This window comes from Episyrphus balteatus, chromosome 4, assembly GCF_945859705.1.
Source record: "Episyrphus balteatus chromosome 4, idEpiBalt1.1, whole genome shotgun sequence".
NCBI classification, from domain to species: Eukaryota; Metazoa; Arthropoda; class Insecta; order Diptera; family Syrphidae; genus Episyrphus; species Episyrphus balteatus.
This window is the reverse complement of record NC_079137.1, coordinates 61208403-61229825: the sequence shown is the minus strand read 5'-3', so window position 1 is coordinate 61229825 and position 21423 is coordinate 61208403. Positions and strand designations below refer to the sequence as shown.

The 21423-nt window shown below is 30.9% G+C and overlaps 1 protein-coding gene across 4 annotated transcripts in view; it reads right to left on the bottom strand.

Annotated features, from left to right (window-relative positions):
* Positions 1-21423, bottom strand: part of LOC129917776 (SOX domain-containing protein dichaete) — a 172197-nt gene continuing 150774 nt past the window's right edge. For all 4 annotated transcript variants that reach the window (XM_055997884.1, XM_055997887.1, XM_055997886.1 and 1 more), the window contains exons 4-7: positions 12146-12212; positions 11873-12000; positions 6348-6433; positions 1-706 (exon numbers count right to left, since the gene is read on the bottom strand). In XM_055997884.1, the coding sequence (XP_055853859.1) occupies positions 155-706; positions 6348-6433; positions 11873-12000; positions 12146-12212 (833 nt within the window). In that variant the 3' untranslated portion in view covers positions 1-154. The remainder of the gene's footprint in view (positions 707-6347; positions 6434-11872; positions 12001-12145; positions 12213-21423) is intronic.

Here is a 21423-nt window from a genome sequence, read left to right as displayed (position 1 = left end):
AAATTTAATTTTTTTTTATTTAACATTTACAATTTTAATACTTATATGAATAATACTATATTATATTCACTATGCCATGGCATTTTTTTTATAATATCTTTTTTTTTATAACTTATTCTATTTTTTCATTTTAATCATTTTCAAATTTTTCTGGTCAAAAGATAACTGTCAAAGGTCTTCTAAAATCTCCCCCTCCTCCACCGCCCCCTCCTCCAGCTGATCCGACAACCCCTGCAGCTGCTTGAGCATACTGCGAGTACCCCGAGTAATCAATCTGACTGTCATTCGGCGAATTTAACTGAGACTTATCACCAGTACTATCCAAATGTGGAGTTGATTCTCTCCCATCCAAACTGTTATTATTCGGATTAATATTGTTATTATTGTTGCCACTGCCAATACTTAAACCATTCAATAGATGCTGATGTTGTTGCTGCTGATGTGCCACAGCAGCAGAATGCTGTTGCTGTTGGGCACCATAGATTTTGGATATATCGAAGGCATAATTCGCTGCACGATCCTGATACATCTTCGAGTCGAAGTAAGCTTTCGTAAGGACGGTTGGATCTAAATACGCACTATAAGCGGCACTAGCTTGGGCAGCTTTTGATGAATCATACAAACTGCCAGCGGCTGCCGCCGAACTAAGGTACGAACTGCGATCCAAGGCGAATTTTGGGACATCCATTTGACTGCTTATTGATGACTGAAAAAAAAAGAAAAAGAAGAAAAAGAAAGAAACGGTTAAAGATCAAAAAATGAGACAAAAAAATCAAAAAAAGGTTCTTAAAGGCTACATTCTCGACCCCAATGCAATTAATTTCCGTCAAAAGACTCATTTTAACACTTTTAAGTCTTTTAGGCTTTGATTTAACTTTAACTTAATTTATTAATAAGACTTTGCATAACTTTCGTTATGCCCTTTTGGTAAAGGCTTTCTTATAAAAAAAGAAATCCATTAATTACATACTTTTCAACAAGACAAACTACCTGGCTGACAGGCATTTGTCCGCCTTCACACAGCTTCTATATCATCAAAGCCTCTATCTTATACTCTTGTAAATAAATGAATACGCAAGTTGAAAAATGGAATATGAGGTGTTGAAAACTTGATCCACTTCCATTCCACATTTACTAAATGTAGGCAAAACCTATAATTAAGGGATGAATCTGCAACCTCAAGTGTTTAACAGGCACTTTTTGAGCAGTGTTGTAAGGCGTCATCGTTACTTTAAGTGGTGTTTGGAGTTGTATTCTATAGAAGAGTGGGTTGAATATAATGTTAAATAATGGATAGTCCAAATGTGTTTGGCTTCTGAATGGTTATAAGGTTTTTGGTTTTGTTTGCTTTCTTTTTTGCTCCATCTACCTTTTATCAGGTAAATTATAGGAGTGATATTGTATAAAGTGAATTGTGTATTTTTTATTGTTAAGATCGTGACGAGGTGTGTAATTAAATCGAAATCAAAATCATACAACAAAGAATCAATTTGATTGAGAAAGATTGCGAGAAATGAAGTGAATGTGTTATGTGCCATTTAAAATACGTGATATTGAAAAAAATGTGCGTTGATAACAACTTATACTGATGGGAATTTCGTTTGTTAGTTATAAATGAGAAATGGAAAAATTGAATTAGAAAAATACTACCGGACCTCAAAGTCAGTTATAACTTTTAACATATTGCGAAAATCATACATTTTTTTTTTAATACCCTGAAAAATAATGATACAAAAAGCCTAATTTCGGAAAACAAATTTAAAAAGAACTGATCTTAGATTTTAACTCTTCAAATATTATTTGGTTCTTGAACAAATTTTTAATTGTTGTTGCCACTGCAATTTTAAAATAAGAATGTGATAAGGAGCACTATGTTAAAAATGAGTGGATAATTTTTCTGAAAGTGTGACAGGGTTTTCGTCAGAGTCGTAAGTTAAGGCCCGGCACCGGGGTAAAAAGTTTCTTGGAGATCTGATGATTGGTAAGTTATTTACACCCAAACTTTTTTTTTCTTATATTCTGTGGCAGATATCTGAAGACCAATGTCTCGAAACAAGTTTTGGTTTAAAGATATAAATTCAAAGTGAAGAGGGCTATCCATTCAAAAGATATACAAAAAATCACCTCTTGCCGAAAAAAAAATGCATTCTAAAAAATTTCCTCCAAATTCATCGAGTGAGACATCAAAAGAAAGGTATTTTTAAGCTCTATTCATAACTGAATATGAGAAGTTTCTTTGAGATCTCAGTTATATATTATTAATATAAACAGTAGGGTGGGTCAAAAAAATCGAAATTAATTTTTTTGATTTGCTACTCCGAAAAATCGATTGCTAGACACCTCTAGAATATACACACCTAATATCAATTTGATGTCAAGGAATTATTTGTAGAACGTTTAAACCTTTACAAGAATATATCTTGCTAATTTGAAAATAATAAATTTTCAGTGAACTGGAAAATTTTTAAAAGTAAAAAATGTTTTTATATTTTTTTTTAACTTTGACTTCGAATATCGTTAGAATGGTTAAATCAATGAAAAAAGTTAACAAGACCTTTTTTGTGGAGCAATCTGTTCCCTATAAGAATATGTCTTGTGCTTTTGATTATTATAATTTTTCAATTTGTTACAAAATTAAGAACAAAAAACGAAATTTTAAAGATTTTCTCGATTTTTAGACCTCACATATCTATTAAACGGTAAGATAAACGAAAAAAGTGTATAAGGCCTTTTTTGTAGAGCGTTCATTGTCCTACAAGAATATATAAAGAAATTTGCTAAAAAGTCAATTAATAAAAAAATGATTTTTTTTTCAGTAGAAGCTTGATGTAAAAATGGAAAATTGCGAAGCGGAGGACCTTCCCGTTAATATAAAGAGTTCATATTTGGTGTGTATATTCTAGAGGTGTCTAGCACTCGATTTTTCGGAGTACCAAGTCAAAAAAATGAATTTCGATTTTTTTGACCCACCCTAATAAACAGGTTTCTCTACTACATAATTCCTCTTGGGGCCCTGGCATACGTTGGGGACCCCGGGGCACTGTCTGGCTGCCTCAATGATTTGTACCGTACACCCCTGCTTCCATCTTTTGCAGTTACATGAGCGGTTAACGGTAACGGTGAGTTAGAGACAGAGAGTATGTGCCATTCCAAACTGCTGTAGTATCATTGTACAATTTTTACTTGCGATATAGGTACTATATATCAAGTTATGCATTCGTACAAAAAAAAAAAGTTGAGATAACATTTTTCCATGACATTACGATGGTAGACAATGCCAAAAAAGTGGGTCCCGGAAGTCCGTCTGTCTGTCTGTCTGTCTGTCTGTCAGTCTGTCAGTCTGTCTGTCTGTCTGTCTGTATAAGGAGCTACAGCCTAAACGGATGGACCGTTTAATGTCAAACTTGGTATGTAGCGTTATTTGGCGACTCTCCAGAGGGGTTTTTGGAATTAATTTTTTTGGACCAAAAATAACGGTACTTGTCATATACCGATTTTAGTAAAATTAAAATAGCTCGAAAACGGCTCCAACGATTTTGTTTAAAAAATTCAAATGTTAGTTTTACGCTAAGGTCTATATTTCAATGAAAAATTTTTTATTTGAAAATCATTATTAACGGTACCTGCCATAGAACCGTTTTTTTAAAATTCGAATATCTCCGAAACTTCTTATTGGATTTCAACGAAACTTTTTGTGAAGAAGCATTTATATAATTTAAATATAAACCAAAAATAAAATTTCCAAAAAAATAATTTTTGGATTTTTAAAAAAATTTTGAAAATTTTTTTTTGAAAAATGAAATTTTCGAAAACGGGACATTGAATTTTTTTGAAATTTTGTTTTTAGATGTTGATTAGTGATTTCTACAAAATGGCATTACAATTTTATTTTTAAACTTTTTTTCCAAAAAATTATTTATAAAAAATTGTTTTTTTAAAAAACGGCTCTAACGATTTTGAAAATTTTTTTTCTAAAAATGCACGTTAATATATCAATCAAAACTGCATACTTGTTTTGGAGGGCAATTTAATTTCAGATTTTATTTTATTTTTTTTTTTAAACGAATTTTATTTTTTTTTCCAAATTTCTACATAAAAAGTCTTAAAAATTTAAGCAACTTTAACTCCAAGAGCAAGTTCGTGCGACCCAGTCGTGCATTTTATTTTTAACTCCCCTTATGAATTTTTAGGATATATGCCGAGTTGTGAGAATTTGTAGAAAAGAGCATTTCTGTTAAAAAAGTCAAAAGCCGCTTTAAAGTCAACAAAGAATGAGTATAGTTTTGAAGAAAAAAGTTTTAGTAATATGTATTTCTTTCTATATGTACCTATGCACCAAATTTGTATTCAATAGTTTTTCGTAGCTCATGTGTCACGTAAGCTTGACACGTACTTTTCTTAAAAATTGTACAGTGTGGTATTTCAAATTGATCTTTAGGACAAAAAAAAGCACCTGTTATAACAAATTTAATAAGAAAAAAATCATATTCTTTGAAAAAAGTTTTTAAAAAAGGTATTTTTTGACAACCCTAACGCTTTTATGAGCTTAATATTAAGTCGAAAAAAAATGTTCAAATTGGGTAAGGACTTCCGGACTTCTTGCGTTTGATATTTTAACGATATTTTTTCATTTTTATGGACCATTTGGTAGATTATTATTATTTTTACGCAATCTGTGATAGTCGCTGACGATTTAAAAATCTACCCTTGTCGAGCTGACTTTGACTTTTTATGGTGCATTTGGTGCTTTATGGCGTCAAAAATCATTTGCACGGCCATTTCTTGACAAAAAGTCATGAAATTTAGGACAATGAAGCATATTAGTACGAAAAATTTTCCAACTTTTATTTTTTCAAAATTGTGGTTCAAAAATGGCTGGCAGAATAAGGTTTAATAGAATTTTCTTTTTTCAAAACTGCACACAAGCTAGAAATTTAACTCAACGAATGTCAAAAAAATTTTCGCTCTTAGATTTATGTAGAACTGTTTATTCTCAATGAAAAAAAAACACACTTTTAGGCCTTTTTTATAACATTTCTTGGATTTTTTGTTTAGGTAGGCACTTTTTTTATCTGATTTTTTAGCATGGTGTAAATTATGTCCGGCCATGCATTTTTTGGAACTATTTTAAATGAAAGGACCACTCACTATTTGTATGAAAAAGTGGTTTCAGTCAAATGCTCCAATTTTTTGCACAGTGCTCGCTATTGATATCCCGGAAACTCAAAATCTGTTTATACGATTTAATTGTGACCCATGAGACTTTTGTTAGGGATGTCAAAAGCAAGCAATGTGCAAAAATTTGGAGCATTTGACTGAAACCACAGAAATGAAAAGCCCTTACAAAGAATCATGTACGTTTTAGTAGAATGTTGTTTATTTATTTTGAAATAAAAAAAAACAAATAATTTTTTTTTCTATTTGATCAAACTTGTTATTAATTACATACTTCTTCTATAACCTTATTAAAAAAAAATTATGTATTTCCTGGTCTTTCACATCATTACAATCCTTTTCTTTAATCAAACACATAAAAAGGTAACATTTTGGACTTAATTGGAAAATTACATGGTAAAAACGGGGTGTTCCCTTTCAAATCAATCGATAACCATCAAAAAAGATAATGACGGGACGGACGTTCTATTGAATTAAATGAACAAACAAACATGAGAAACAAAAAAAAAAAAAATAAAACTCAAACTCTTTCTGTAACCTTTTTATCCAATTTGACCATATTTTTAACACAATTTATAAATACTATACCATTGCAGGTGCTCCCTTTCCCATTTTTATATGCAATTATTATAACTCTTATGAGAGTTTGAATGCAAGGTATAAACGGAACGGACAGAAATCCAATGCCTTGAACAATAAACAAACAAGGTGTTGAAATGATGATTGAAACGTTTTAAAATAATTGACGAGCACAAAATAAGAGAGGGCGGTGTGGCTACTGTCTTGTTATGGTATTCATTCATTCTACTGTGTGTTTTTTTTTTAAGCAGGTATCGCAATTAATAATTCATCTAGATTTTGAATGAAATTTCTTCGTTGTTTTTTGTCTGTGATGTTTTAAAGGTTGAGGTAAAGGCACCTTTCATCGCTTATTTTATTTATGGCGTCAGGGATGATTTTGTTTCGCTCCCAGGGAATTAAGTAGAAGGTTTTGTTCGACATTTCGACAGAATAAAAAGTGTTTGTAATTACAAAGTCTTACATGTTTAATTTTTTGATTGAAGTGCATCAACTGAAATCGCTTAATAGCTGACTATTGGAGTGGGTGTGTGCACATTTATGTACGTCTTTCGAAGGGCATTCTATAGAAATATATTTTTTTTTTCTCTTACCTGTGATGTTGGCGGATTTGATTGCGAGAGATGACTTCCTAAGTGATATGCTGCTGGCCCTGGTGCAAAGTATCCAGGTGTAATGCCTTTGAATAACAAAAAAAAAAAACAAAAGATTATTTTTATTAAGAGGAATGAAATGTGTTTAAAATAAAGATCTGCATTCCTTTGAGGGATGATTGCACCCAAAAACCATATTAAACAATATTTATTCATAAGCATTCTGGCAAGTTAGGCATGTTTAATCCCAAAAGTGTTATTAAATTCTCAAAAAAATAAATAATGTTTTACGGTTTTTGTAAAATTTATACCATCTGACTAAATAAGTGCTAATAAACATACAAATTTGATAAACTGCGCGACAAAAAAAAAAAAAAAACAAAATAAAATTAAATTGCCCGACATTTTGTCTAACTTCTTTTTTGAAAACGCAGTACCTAATACGATGTTTACAATTTGGTTGTATTTTATTGGGAGGTTATTTCAAGTAGTGAAAGGTACCACCTAGGTACCCTATACGACTCTATAGCTATTTTTTTTTATTTAACAAAACAAAAACTATTTAAAATATCAAAATAATCTTTGATGGAATATTAACTTTTTTAATACTTTTTAGAAGAGTAGTCAGATATTATTGTAAGTAGTATTATTTTTTACATTTATGTTGCCATGTTCTAATTTACATTAGACTTAATGTCATGTAAAAATGAGTTGCTATTTTAAAATTGTCAGTTAATATTAAAAACTCTTCGTATTTATACACACAAGGGTGTGTCATATCACTGTTTCAAGATTCCTTATTCGTTTAGGTTAATATCCTTGTTAAAAAAAATATGTAAATATGTAAAAATGTTTCCCTAAAAATAATTTTATGATATTTCTTTATTCTTGCTTCTTATCCCAAATGCAACGCACAGTGGCCCATTTAGACAAAAGTGCTTGCAATATTCATTTTTCGGGTGGGTCGATAATGAAAAACTTTTAGATCACTGGATTCACAAATGGTTGGAGCTCGAGTATTCGAAAAAAAATTTCAATTTGGGTTATTGGTGTGCCTTATAGAGCAAGTCAAAGTTAATAATTTTTTACTATGAAAAAAAAAATCTGTTTTTTTATTTTTTTTCTTAGCTTTGAGTGTTAAAAATAGGAAGAGGGCTCCTAAAAGGTTTAATTTTTATTTTTTTTTTCAAATGCTGTGTAAATATTTAAACCAAAAATTAAAAAATTTATTTTTTAATTGTTTAATTTAATGTTTTTTGAAACACTGTTTTTTGCACACTTTTTCGACTTCAAATTGCATAGAAAAAAAAGATTCCTACGTAATCAAACCAAGCTCAGCTGATTCAAAATCTTTATATATTTCTTAATAAAAATCCAAAAGCTCAGCTGCGTCATTTTGTATCCAACTGAGCTAGATTTGATTTGAAAAGGTCAGTCATTTTTTCGACATTTTTTTTTTTCATGTGTGAAAATAAAATCTTGGAAAATTAGAGTTCTTTGTTTTGTAAGTGGTGGATTTCAATAACATGATTTTTTATGAATATATTGGGACCAAGGAGATGGAAAAGAGAAGAAAACAAGCGATCCAAACGCGTTTTCGAGAAGAGCTTGGACTTGATGTGGATAAACCAAAGAAAGGCTATGGAAATACTAATAATGGAAACACTTCAAGGAGAACAATCAGATGCAACCGCTCGAATAACTGGAGTCAATAGAGAAGTTATTATGATGCTGAAAATAATACCTACTGAATGTTTTGAATTGCAGGGAAGTAGTGAATGCAGTTCAATTTGGAGAGTATACTAAGAAAACAGCAGAGCTTCTAAAAAAAAGTATCCTGAAAAACTACTCACGCCTACTCTTCACAAAATAATGGTCCATAGTCAAAATATCATCGAATATCAATCACTTCCACTTGGCGAACTGTCAGAAGAAGCCCAGGAGTGCAAAGTTAAAGACCACAAGAAGTACAGATATCAAAATACGTGCAAAGTGAAGACCTATTTAACATGCTTGCAACCTCATCGGATACACCTATTTCTTCCTTAAGGCATGTAAGAAACCAAAAAGATCTGCAAGAACAATACTCTCCAGAAATGATTAGTTTATTACAAATTACCCCGGACTTAGTGTTTTGTATGTCTTAATTTGTTACTTTTATCTTTTTCCACTGTTTGACTTGTAATATATCACTGAAATACATTATAAATGTACTCTTCTATAAAGAAAAATAAAAAAATTGCATACAAATAAAAAACAAAAAAAATACTTTTCTCCCCACTGTTTCACTCGAATTGGTTCCTTTCCTTTTTCCCCACTGTGTCACCTAACTCAGATTACTTCAGGAATTGATTTTTGACGATTGTAATCAAAATACCATTATGTTTACAACCTTATCTAAAACTTCTTATTTTAACACCAAATTCTGATACACCCTGTAAAGTTTTTTTTTGAAACTCACAATGGAAATTTCCTTCAAGATAAAAAAAAAAATTGTGGCGATGTCTTTATTTGTTTAGAAGATATTAATTTTGCAAGCAAAAAAGTCAAAACGGGCCACTGTGCAACGTTAATACCAAAGTGCATTAGGATGGCCCATCACCATTTCTTCCAATAAAAAAAACACTCTTTTAACTATAATATTGTTATAGACACTTAAGTTTCATCGTTTTAATCTCAAATGTAAAATAATTGATAGATTTGAGTAATGTATCATTAATATTATTTCATTTTTGGAAGAGCTCCACATTTTCTCTACACGTAAAAAAAAAACACTGAAAAAAAGGGTAGGCTTATTTTATTCGCAATTTACATGACAAAGACAACATTAAAAAAAAAGAATTCTTAAAATACCATTTATACCATGACTTTGTAAGACTTATTGCGTATTTTTCTTATCTCCCAAAAAAACGCCCTTTCACCAAAAATATTTTTATAGACTGTTCAGTGGCATTGTGGCAAACGAAACAATTTACCAATTTTCTTTCGGGTACATTTTTATTAATTGTTTTTTTTTTTTGGTACACTGAGAGAAAAAAAGCAACGAAAACTTTACTATGTTCAACGTTTTGAGTTGAAAAAACTCTTACATGAAATAACTTTAAATTGCAGTTGATAAAAATTCCAGTTAACAAAAATTAAAATTAAATAAAAATGGCCAAAAGCCTTGTTGATTTTTGTATCCAAATCAAATTTGGTCCAAATTAGAAATTTGAGGTAATTTTACTTCTACCTACTTTCATCGATAGCAAACAAAGCTATTGATAAATAACACGGTGTAACACTCAAAATATACGCGGGCGGAGACCTATCACGTTTTGTAGAGCTAGTCGCACTGATTACGAAACTATATTTAAAAAGTCCCTAACACCCCCAAAATCTAGAGTTAGGGGCAAAAAACGTTTTTTTACCTTCACCCATTGAAAAAAAATCTAGCTGTTTCTATGTCTTCTAGTGTTTGAGAAAATTGAAAAATAAAAACAAATAAAAACAAAAAATATTTTGAAAAAAGAAAAAATCTGAAAAAAATAATTTTTCAATTTTCTCAAAAACTAGAAGACATAGAAACATAAAGTTTTCACTGTTCGATAAGGAATCAATTGAGGCAATTTTCTGTGTGAAGAGTTTTTTTTTTATTAAAATTCACAGTCTGGACAAAAATAGTATAAAATGAGTTTTTAAAATTTTTGTTCACCTATTTTTAACTTTGAAATCGATTATTTCAAAATCTATTGGTTATAATATATTGATTTAAAAACTTAAATTTTTTACTGTATGTGTTGCCGTTTTTTTTAATAATTTTTTTTTATATTTTGATAATTTTTTTTTTAGAAAACTGCCCTTCCCACAGAAAAAAATGTTTGTATTGAACTCCTCTACAAAAACCCGTTATCAAAGCCTGGCGCCCAAGTTATCCTACTACGTGCCAAAACAACATTTTTGTTCTATACCTAAAAGCTCGAATTTCTGTATCTGGGTTGAAATCGTAAAATTTTTTTTTGTAAGCCAATTTTGAAGTGATTTTCATAAAAAATACCTCGATTGATTGAGAAATAGATATTGTTTCAGAATATATTTTTTAAATAGCATAATGTTTTGAAAATATATACTTTAATTTGATGTCGAAGTTGGGTAACTGACGAATAAAAAGGTATTTTTGAACTTTGACAGCTTATTAATTCTAGGTGGTTTAACTGAGTTACATGTTTTATACATTGTTAAAAAGGTATATTTATCTCCTATCAGAAACTGTAAAAAAAAAAGAAAATGGGTAAAAATTTAACGAAGCTAGATTTTTTCAATGGGTGAAGGTCAAAAAACCCGTTTTTTGCCCCTAACTCCAGATTTTGGGGGTTTTAGGGACTTTTTAAATACAGTTTCGTAATCAGTGCAACTAGCTCTACAAAACGTGATAGGTCTCCGCCCGCGTATATTTTAAAACCTCATTTTTATAACACCGTGTAATTATTATCTTTAAGTAGGTAACTAAAATAACTACTAAAATTTTACTAAAAATAAAGGGTTCTGCGTTTAGAGTTCAAAATCAAGTTATTTCTTCTTTCTCTACTTCTTTCTCTTTTTTAAAACACAATTACTTTTGCAAAATAAAAACTCATTTAAAATTTCAAGATTAAAATTTCCAACAAAGCCTTTTTCTACCTCAGACCTTCTTAATTGTCATCACATGCAAATTATATAATAAATTCATGTTAGAAAATTGCATTCACGTTAGCGTGAAATATTATACAATCCCGCACAAAAACCAAAAAGTCAAATTTGTCATCTTACTTCATGAGTTTCAACAATATTATACATTCTCTATATCCCGTGCATAATATCCTTTTGAATTCCCTAGTTATTCCAAAATATACATAAATTTTAAACAACCTTTTACATATTGCCTTCAACGAAACATAATAATGTATCCCCACAACAACGGAAGCACATGTTTCCTAAAAGACGAATTGTTTTATATCACGATACAAAAGGGACTCAAGGAAACTATACAACATGATTATGAAGGTAGTAGAAGTGCAGCCAACCAGTTTCTAACTAGCTCCTGTAGCTCTTTACCAACTTAAGCTTGGCTGGTTATTATTCCTTATGGAGGATATCTCCTTCTAAAGGTTGGTCTTCTCTTATACAAAAATTACAGAAAGAAAACCTATTTGGAGCGAGGACTAAAATTATCATTCGTCATCTTTTTTCCATCTCTTAACAACAAACAACAAAAGTAACACGAAAAACCGAAAACTATATAAAACAATAGAACCCAGAAAAGAGAATAGTGAATGTTTTTACATGGTCCTTCTTCTAGTCAGTTTATCCCTTGACAATAACTCTCTCACTCTATTTCCATTCTCCATTTCATATATAAAAAAAAAAACAACTAACAAATCCTTTTTCCATTTGCATAATTGCGTACAGTTGCGGAAAATAAGCATCCTCCAGCTTCGTGGATATCTTAGAAACTATATTTTATTATAAAAATATGAATAAAATTGTGTTCATACTATAACACCCACCTGCCCTAAGCGCCTCCACTGGCACTGATGGATATGGCATTGGATATGGATAACCGTCACGTCGCAGAGCCTTTGGCTTTCGTCTGGGACGATATTTGTAATCAGGATGCTCCTTCATATGCATAGCTCTGTGGTTAATTGAAAAATCATAATTCTTCGTTTAATAAACATTTAATCAAGAGTTAAAGTGTGTGAGCGATGGATTAAATTGATATTTGAAATGGAATAATATATTTTTTGATTGTTTTGAAGATTGAATTAGAGGTGTCTTACCGAAGTCGTTTGGCTTCATCTATGAAAGGTCGTTTTTCATCCTCCGTTAGCAGCTTCCATTCGGCACCTGAAATGATTAAAAAAATGCAATTTATAAAAAAACGAATAGATTTTGAGATAAATATTCATATAATGTAGTTGGTACCTAAAATATATTAAAATTTCGTCACTAGCGTAAGGGGTACAATGGTTGGCTTGGAATCCCCGATTTTTGTACCAATTATTGGCACCCTTCATGCAATAAAGCATTTCACAAAAACTACTATGCCCAGGAACAAAAATCATGTATTTTTCATAAACTGTATTAATTCTCTATAATTCTGCATTTTTATTTAGGTTTATTTCATTCTTAGTTCCTTTTAATTAGTAAAAAAGTAAAGCCGTTCTAAGTTTATGAAAAAAATGCAAAAAATACAGTGTTCCCGCTAAGGACACTGAATTTGGTAACTGTCCGTTTTTGATTATTTTTCGAGTTTTTGGATGAAGATTTATTGTTTTAAGCTTAACAATATAATAAATTAAATGTTTTAAATTGTTTTTTTATAAAAAAAAATATGTTCAAATTAATTGAAAAGGGGTGTCAATAACTGGTCCCATATAAAGTAGTGGTTTTATTATTGGCAGGGGGGGGGGGGGGGGGGGTGCCAATAATGCGTGCTTTGAGACATCAATCATTGGCACTGCCAATAATTGTACCTTTAAGACTGCCAATAATTATACCGTGTATCCGTTATAAGTTTATGTTTGAAAAATTGGGAAAACAGTTTTCGAGAAATTCGTAATATCGTATTTTTTTGTCTATGAGGTATACGTTCTAAACCAGATATAAAAAAACAAAAAAAAAAACCAACTTTCAGAATTCCATAAAAATCATCTGTACCAAATTTGAAGAAAATCCATCCACCCGTTTAGGCTGTGGAAATTTGTACAGGTGGACGCACAGACGCACGGACGGAATTGCGGGACCCACTTTTTCGGAATTCTCCATCATCGTAATGTTGGTTTTGATTAAAACCTCAATTTTTTTTTTCGACACGAAACCAATACTTACCCTATAGAGCAAGTAAAAAAGATTTATCTTCCAAAATTTATCTAAGATAAAGGTATGAAATTTGAAATGCAAGAACCAGTACGTACGACTAGTCGTACATTTTATATACATTGCGTTAAATGAAAACTTTTTGTTATATTAAAATGTACAACACCTCAATTTTTCAATTATGAAAAGTGTTTTAAAAGTTATGAATATACAAACATATCCACATAAGTCGCAAAAAAGGGGTCACTAGGCAAAAAAAAGTCGCATGTAGAATTTTCATTGCTAAAAAATAAGGTATTGAGGAGCATTTTAAGTTTTTTGCTCTCTTTTTCATAAATTTTATCAAGTTTTTTAAAACAATTTTAAGCAATTCTTTCTAGAGACGTGTTTAAAATTTGATTTTGTTTCAAAAATATTTTGTTTTCCTGGATTTTCATCTAGAGAACATGCAAATCACTTCAGAACTAGAACTTGTCCTCTGTTAAATATTTTTCTTCCGTGTTCCGTCAAATTTGACTAAAGTCGGAGTACTTGATGGTTATAGTTATTACCAGGAAGGAGCTATTATATTTTATCATGGAGATTGAGATAATATAATATTTAAAAGAATATTTGATTGTGTAAATATTTTATTATAAATAAAAACTCACGTAGAAAAATATCCGGCAGAAAGGATTCTAATTGAAAAGTTTCCAAAATATACCTATACCTTTTTGCTTTTTAATATTGTTCCCTTCCGTTCATAAAAACAAAAAGGCTAAAACCAAGCAAAATCTTACCAAGCGTTTTAATCGGAGTTTTAATTCAAAATAAAATAAAATTCTATAATTTGGAAAAATATTATAAAACATCGATGTTAAGAACCTTTATTCAAAATATGTAATAAAAAATTTAAAAAATAAAGTTGCTCCAAAAACAGGCGTTTTAAGGAACGAAATACAGGAATCTAATAAAAAGAGGTTATAAAAAAACTTAAGTCCAGGTTTTCGGAATATCACCAAATGGGGAATTTCGCCATTTTAGAACACTGGAGTTGATCTATATCTCGCGGATTATTGGTTTGACCGATTAAGTTATTTGATTAAAACTGTAGGTAATATTATGTATATTATATAAATTTAATATATAAATATTTGTTATTGTGTAGGTATGGGCCAAAATACTATTTAGTGCCTAAAAAGTTGTCCCTTGTTGGTTGAATTTCATTTTTATTAGAGAAAAAGTACAAATTAGTAAAAAAGATTATTTACTTTTACAAGTTTGATACCCAAATTTGAATCGAATTGTTTACAAATCACGGTAACATTGTGGTTTATCTTGGTAACGCAGTGATATTTCAAGTTTTAAAGCTGATTTAAACTATTAGAAATATTTAATTGAAATTAATTTTTTTGTAATTTAACTTCATAGGAGACCTACGTTGTTCCTATAGTTTCAAATAGGAACATCAGAGAGCTTAATTATATGATTTTACAAATAAAACTGAAATTTGCAGTAAAGTAACGCAGTTGTTTGGTCACTTGGATCATTTAAACTGTCATATATACTAAATACTAAAATATATGAAAATACATGTATATTGATAAAAATGTCCATATTTTTTTTTAAATTCACTGTTCAAAGGGACAACTTTTTAGGCACTAAATAGTATTTTGGCTCACATACCTACATATTTCAGCAACCCGAACTCCTACAAACATTTGGTTTTCAGTTATGAATAGAGTCTGAAGAGTCCTTACTTTTGATGTCAGGCAAATGGTTTAGGTGGTACTTAACTGCACATTTTTTTTTTTTTTTTTCGTAAACTTATGACATAATCAAATTATGGAGTTATGTTCCAATGTTTAGCTTTACAAAAAAAGCAGGATTTCGTTTTGTTATTGTTTCGCAATAATATACCTTTGTCTTAAAATAAATACTTGAATTTTTTGAATTAAAATCTTTGGAAGCGTTTTTGGGAAAATTAATATATAACAAAGTCGGTATATAGCAAGTATGGTTATATTTGGTTTACAAAAAATGTATTCAAAAAACCTCCTATAGAGTCTTTAAAAACCTCTACAAAATAAGTGTTCTCTTGTTTTATACTTTGTTTTTTTTTTTTTAATATTGAAATTTTACTTCAATACTTTTCTTACATGTAAGTTAGCTTACAGTAAGAAAAGTATTAAAGACTAAAAGAATAAACAAATATAAATTATAAAGTTCGCTGCTCAGCTCTTTTGTTTAAATGAGGAAAATTATTTAGCTTGTTAAAAACCGCTTACATATCTGCTTTCAAGCCAAATAACCGCAATTCACAATTTTCTCAGATCTATTACGTTTGATTAGGTGACTAAAGGAAGCAAGTTATGTTTTCGGATGCTTGTGGAAGGCATACATATGAAAGCAATCCCAAAAGCGATAAAAGCAACCATAAGAAAATATTTAATTTTCCAACTTCGTATTTAAGTTTCTATAAATTCATTAATTAATCCGACTACCTAAATTGACTCATAAAACACATGTGATGTTATTTAAAGAAATTCAATTAGCTTTAATTTTAGATAACTAATGTTTTATTTTGAGTTTTTTTTTAAGATTTAACTTTTCTATTTTTCTGTTCATTCTAAAAAAAAAAAAAAAACAAGTGAAAGGCTACTTAAAAAATATGTACATTATCTCCCTCATTTTGTATAATGTCAAAACTTTTTTCCATTCAGATTTTGTATCTCATTGTTCGTGAGACAGTAAAAAAAAAAATGAGACATTCCGGTCACAAAAAAATGCTTTTATTTTGTATCTTAGCTTATAGCAGCCTTTTTTGTTTGCTTTTAGGTTGCCTTTTGTTTGCATTTGAATTGCGCTAGTTGCCCCATGAAATTTTTGCCTTATACAGCCATTTTGTTATTTTCTATTGTTATTTTGTGTCTTTTTTATTTCCCCCTAAAAAAATGAAAAGTAACCACCACTGCCACTACCATCATCCATAATTTGAAAGTTTTTCCCCCCTTGAAATATCTTTAATGAAAAAAATGTTTCAATTTCTTTCTTTAACTGCGAGCTGTAAATAATGAGAATTTAATTTGAAAATAAGTCGTTTTCGTCTCGTCGTCAATGTTTTGTTGCGTGAAACACTTCAAACTCATACTCTCCACTTAGTTCATAGAATTATGTTAGCCACAGACATCAGACAAAAAACCTCACATCCTTGCCCACATTATTCCAAGGCAACCTGTAACAATATCAAATTGTTAAGTAGCTCAATTGCAGCCTGTTGAAAGGCTCTAGTCTCTATATGACTTGACTATGGGCAAACAGAAATTCGGAAGTGTGAGGATTTTAACCGCACTCGTTTTGTTGAATTACAAAATCCTCCTAAAAGGACGTCTTCAACGCACTACTTGTCTTTCGTTACCAGAAGAGAGCACATTATCTCAAAATTGTGTGTGTTTGGTAAAAGGACATTTTCCTCCTTCTCTCCACCATCAACTTCGATAGCCTTGTGTGTGTGTATGTTTACTTTGATCCTTGAGAGGTTGATTGCAGAGCAACGCACAGAAACCGAACAAAAGCAAACAAACCGTTTTAAGGATTATAGTAGTTATGACAGGCGAGATATCTGGAGAGGACCAGGTGCCATCAGGACACTTGGGGGTATATGTAGCTTTTGTATTGATTCAAACACCTTTCTATGACGACGCGACGTTAACGACAGTATCCTTAGGGAGTTTTTAGCTGAATTTAGGAATGGGTAAGAAGTTTATATAGACAAAATTATAAGTGGACATGTTTTGTGTCTGCACCTGGACGGCAAAGGAGGTTTGTTATTTATTTAACGTTGTATTTCTCTAGGATTTGTACAATAGGAGACATCATAACTACTTATACAACTTGGGCCACTTTGCTGAATGATTGTTTGAAAATGTTTCTTGTTACACTGGTGCAAAGGATATTGGCCATTTCACTGGTAACGTGGCGGTTTGAGCCAGCACCGTAGACGTCGTAGTCATTGAAGTATGGAACCATGGTTTTGACATTGAAATTGGTAAAATAGCAAGTAGAATGAGGGTTTCGTCATGACTATTTACTAAAAAGAGGTACCCCATTGTAAACAATGAAAGGTAAGCGTTGTGAAAGAAGAAATAACAGCAGTTTGAGAATGCATTTTTATACCAATAGCTAAGATTTAGGTATTAACCTAGTTTCAAGTTTTTTTTTATCACTTATTTTAACTTGTTTAAATTTTTTGTTTATATTTATTGATACAGAAAAAAAATAGACCTAGCATTGGGCGCCATTAACGAGTTTTTTTTAATGGCAAATATTTTTTATGAATCTGATGGATACATCCTTCTTCATCATTCCTATAGCCATTTATATATTCGTAGAGTCAATGGCTATCATTATGACACAAATGGCGCCCAATGTGGAGATACGGTGTGAAGCGGAATAGTTTGTTTAATTTAACGCTAAGATATTTGGAGGTTTCCCAGCTGAAACGGAACAAGTCAAATAAAGAAAAAAAATCCAAATATATTGCCAAAACCAGCGCAAGGTTTGATTCTACTACACTGAGGGAAAAGCCACCATAAAACAAGGGAAATCAATGAAAATCACATTGATTTAACTATTATTCGGAATGATTTTGCGTTGAAAATGAACATTTTAAAATCAACGTGAAAAAAGGGTAAATTTTTGATGGTTTCGTATGAATCAAAGTAGTTCATCTTTGAAACAAAGACGTTTCAACTTCAATTTATTTTTTACCTCAGTGTAACGTCTTTCAATAGTTTGATCCAAGAGTGTTTAGATTCAAATTGTCATTTGTTCGAAAAAAATATTCACCATAAGATTCAATATTTTATTTATATCTCTGAATTCACTTTTTGTGACTTGGTTCACTTCAGCTTTCAGCGCTCCATATGTCCGCAAATCATACCAGACAAGCTTCCGTAAAAAAAGCATCAAAATAGATAAATTATTTAGCAACTTTTATTTGCCGTTGTTAAACAAAAGAGCTGAACAGCAAACTTTATTTAAATTTTTTTCATTTTTATCTCAAATTATTACTATATTTTGTTACCAAAGTAAAAAATTAAAGCATAATGAAATTATTTAGAACACAGTAGAAGATATTGTCAGATATTGGCAGTATCAGGACCATCTGATTTGAAGGTCCTTAGGTATGTCGTTTTTTTGTAGTTTCTCATAATAGAAAGGGATTTGCCCGATTCTGAATGGATGAAGCTGATGTTCTGTCTCTTCTTAAAGGACAAATTTAACTTTTTCACTCACAAGTCATTGTTAAACTCTAAAACTTTCAACTTGCACCAAAAAAATGGCGCACAATGTGAGTCTCTTATAGTTTTTATTATTTTTTTTTTATTTTTAAGGTTTGTAAAGAAATAAGGATCTAAGATAGCAAAGATATCTTAAAATTCTTTGAGTAAATTTTTTGCAAAGGCATAACCGCAGGCATTAAGATTTAAAAGAAAATTTTATAGGCTGTCAAAGGCTTTCATTAGAAAAAATGTGAATTGTGGTTTTTATTTGAAAAAAAAAAAAAAAAAAAATCTTTAAAAAAAATGCTTTCTTTACTATCTTTTCTATCCTTGATCCTGCTGATGCACAAACAATATTCTACTTTTAGCACAACAATCATTTGAATAAAATTGAGAACAACAAACTAAAATAATAGAATTTTTGAAAAAAAAAAGAAGAAAAAGAAAGAAAAAAAACTCACATAAATTCCGTTTTTAATGAAAGCACAAATAACAAAAGATCCTTGCCATTGCATTCTCTTTATAAAAACCCCATTCAGTTTTACCTTTATATTCTGTTTTATATATATTTTTTTTCTGTCATTATATAAAGAAGAAGAAAACTCAACCCACGAAAGAATTTTTTTTTTTATTTTGTGTTAACCAGAAAGAGACTGGAAATTGCAAAAAAAAAAGTATAGGTATAGATGTAAAGAGTTTCGAGAAAATTAATGAAAGAATTGCACCAACAACTCAACTTTCTCCTTGTCCTCCTCCTTGAACGAAACGAATGTATGATGCTTTTGTTGCAGGTACATTGTATAACATCAGCTCCTACAGGACGATAAATACAAGGACGACATAAAACATACATAAACATACTATATTGAAGAACAACATTAATAAAATAGTAAAAAATGGATTCTTCTTGTTTTCTTCTTTTTTCTTATTTTTTTCTTTTTCTTGTTGTTGTCAGTTGGCAATAGAAAAATGAAAACCTTACAAAACTTAAAAGCGCCATCTATGAGAAGGATATTTTCTCTACATACGATATGATGATGATGGGAATGGTGGTTATGTGTTGTCTTCTTACTTTATGTATCTTTTAATATCTGTTTTTCTGTTCTGTGTGTATGTTTTTATTGTGTGTGCTGCTCTCTCCTGCTCTGTTTGGCGAACAAAGGACGAATTGTTGTCAACCCAACTCATACATATGCGGGTCTATACATCTCTCGTTCATCTACTGTCATCTTGGCATTGTCATGTGAAGAATAATCCTTTTTGTCGAAGCTTTTCTGTTAAACTTGTACACCCACTCTGAGGGGGAAAGGATAACGGGAGAGAGAGTTCTTCGTTTGTTTCGTTGTATTCGCATATCCTTTGCATTCATTGAATCCATTCAGTCGCAGTCATTCACGATTCACCCAAGAGAAGAGAGCGAGAAAGAAAGTTGTTGATGGCGCATTGTGTTGTGTCATTCTTTTCTTGTTGCTTCTTCTTGTTCGTTTTCTTTTTCTTCGTTGTCATTCGTTGTTGTTGTTGTTGTTGTCAACAAGGACACAAATACACAATTCATAAATGGGCGGGAGTAGAAAGGTGAAAAAGAGACACAAAATACAGGATGTACAAGAGCCGAACAATCCCAAGGATTAACAACAACAAAAACTAGAACGAAACAGGTTTATTCTCTAACATTGGTCCTGGGTTCCTGATGCTGGCTGGCATGCCTCGACTGGTGCTGCTGTTGCTGATGAAACTGATGGCAGCAAGCTTGCTTGCTAGCTGATGACTGATGGGCGTCCTCTTTCTTCACAGGAATCTTCTCTCTGCTCTGGTGTATAGTCGTATTATGTGACGTTTGTAACCAGTAACAACGACAATGAACGACGATGGTGGTGGGTGGCATATACAACGGTTGGGTGGTTTTTCGTATACCAGAGAGAAGAAAAAAAAAAAAGGATTTTTCACAAAATAATACAAAATGAAAAGCTTTTCACGACATTGTCAAATGATGTTCAGTCATTCTGTTAAAAACAATGCTACCAACAAAATAAAAAAAAAAAAAAAAATAGGGATTCAACAAAAATTCAGTTCGTAGGTAAGTGATGAAGGCAAGTTTTATACTGTATTCTGACTGATGGCACACATCATCATCATCATCCAGAGAGTGTGCCTCAACGATGAGAGGAAACATGACAACACATAACGAAATAAAACGATGACATAATTTAAAAGCAACCATGTAGGAAGATAATGAGAAATTTCCTTGAAATGAATGGCAAAAAACATTACGAAAGTGTACCTGTATTCTATATAATGTTTTTTTTTTTTTTTTTTTTTTTGAGGAGGGATAAAAGGATTGATAAATGCGACTGATGTATGGTATTGTCACCTGTGTGTTGTTGTGTTGGGATATAGAGAATGTAATATTATTTGTATACACAGGAAACTCCGGTGTGTATAGCGAGGACAATTTCTTAATAGAAATGTTATACAATATGCTTTCAAAAGAGGCTTTGTTGTAATATTTTATAGAAATGTAAAAAAAGTAGAAATTCAAATTATGCAGATATACTACGTACATAATATGTATTGAATATTGAAGGTGCTTATATCTTTGTTAAAAAAATATTATTTGGTGTGAACTTATGTGATCTTGAAACAAGGTTATCTATGTGAGAACCTAGATATTGATTTTACTAGCTCTATAATATTTTTTTTTTTTAAGTGGCGCCCAATGACAGACTCCTAATGTTTTTACCTCTTTATGCAAAAACGTGTCTTTAAGATTAACACGACATTTTGAAGCATTGACGCAACTTAACGACCAGAAAAATATGATCGACTTTATTATCTCACATTGGGCGTCATTTAAGGAAGCGCAATGTACGATTTTTGTACACAGGTCTATGGAGAGATTTGAGGGGCGATCAATGTCATAAATATATAGAACTACAAAACGTGCCTTTAACACTATCAAACACTATCAAAATCTG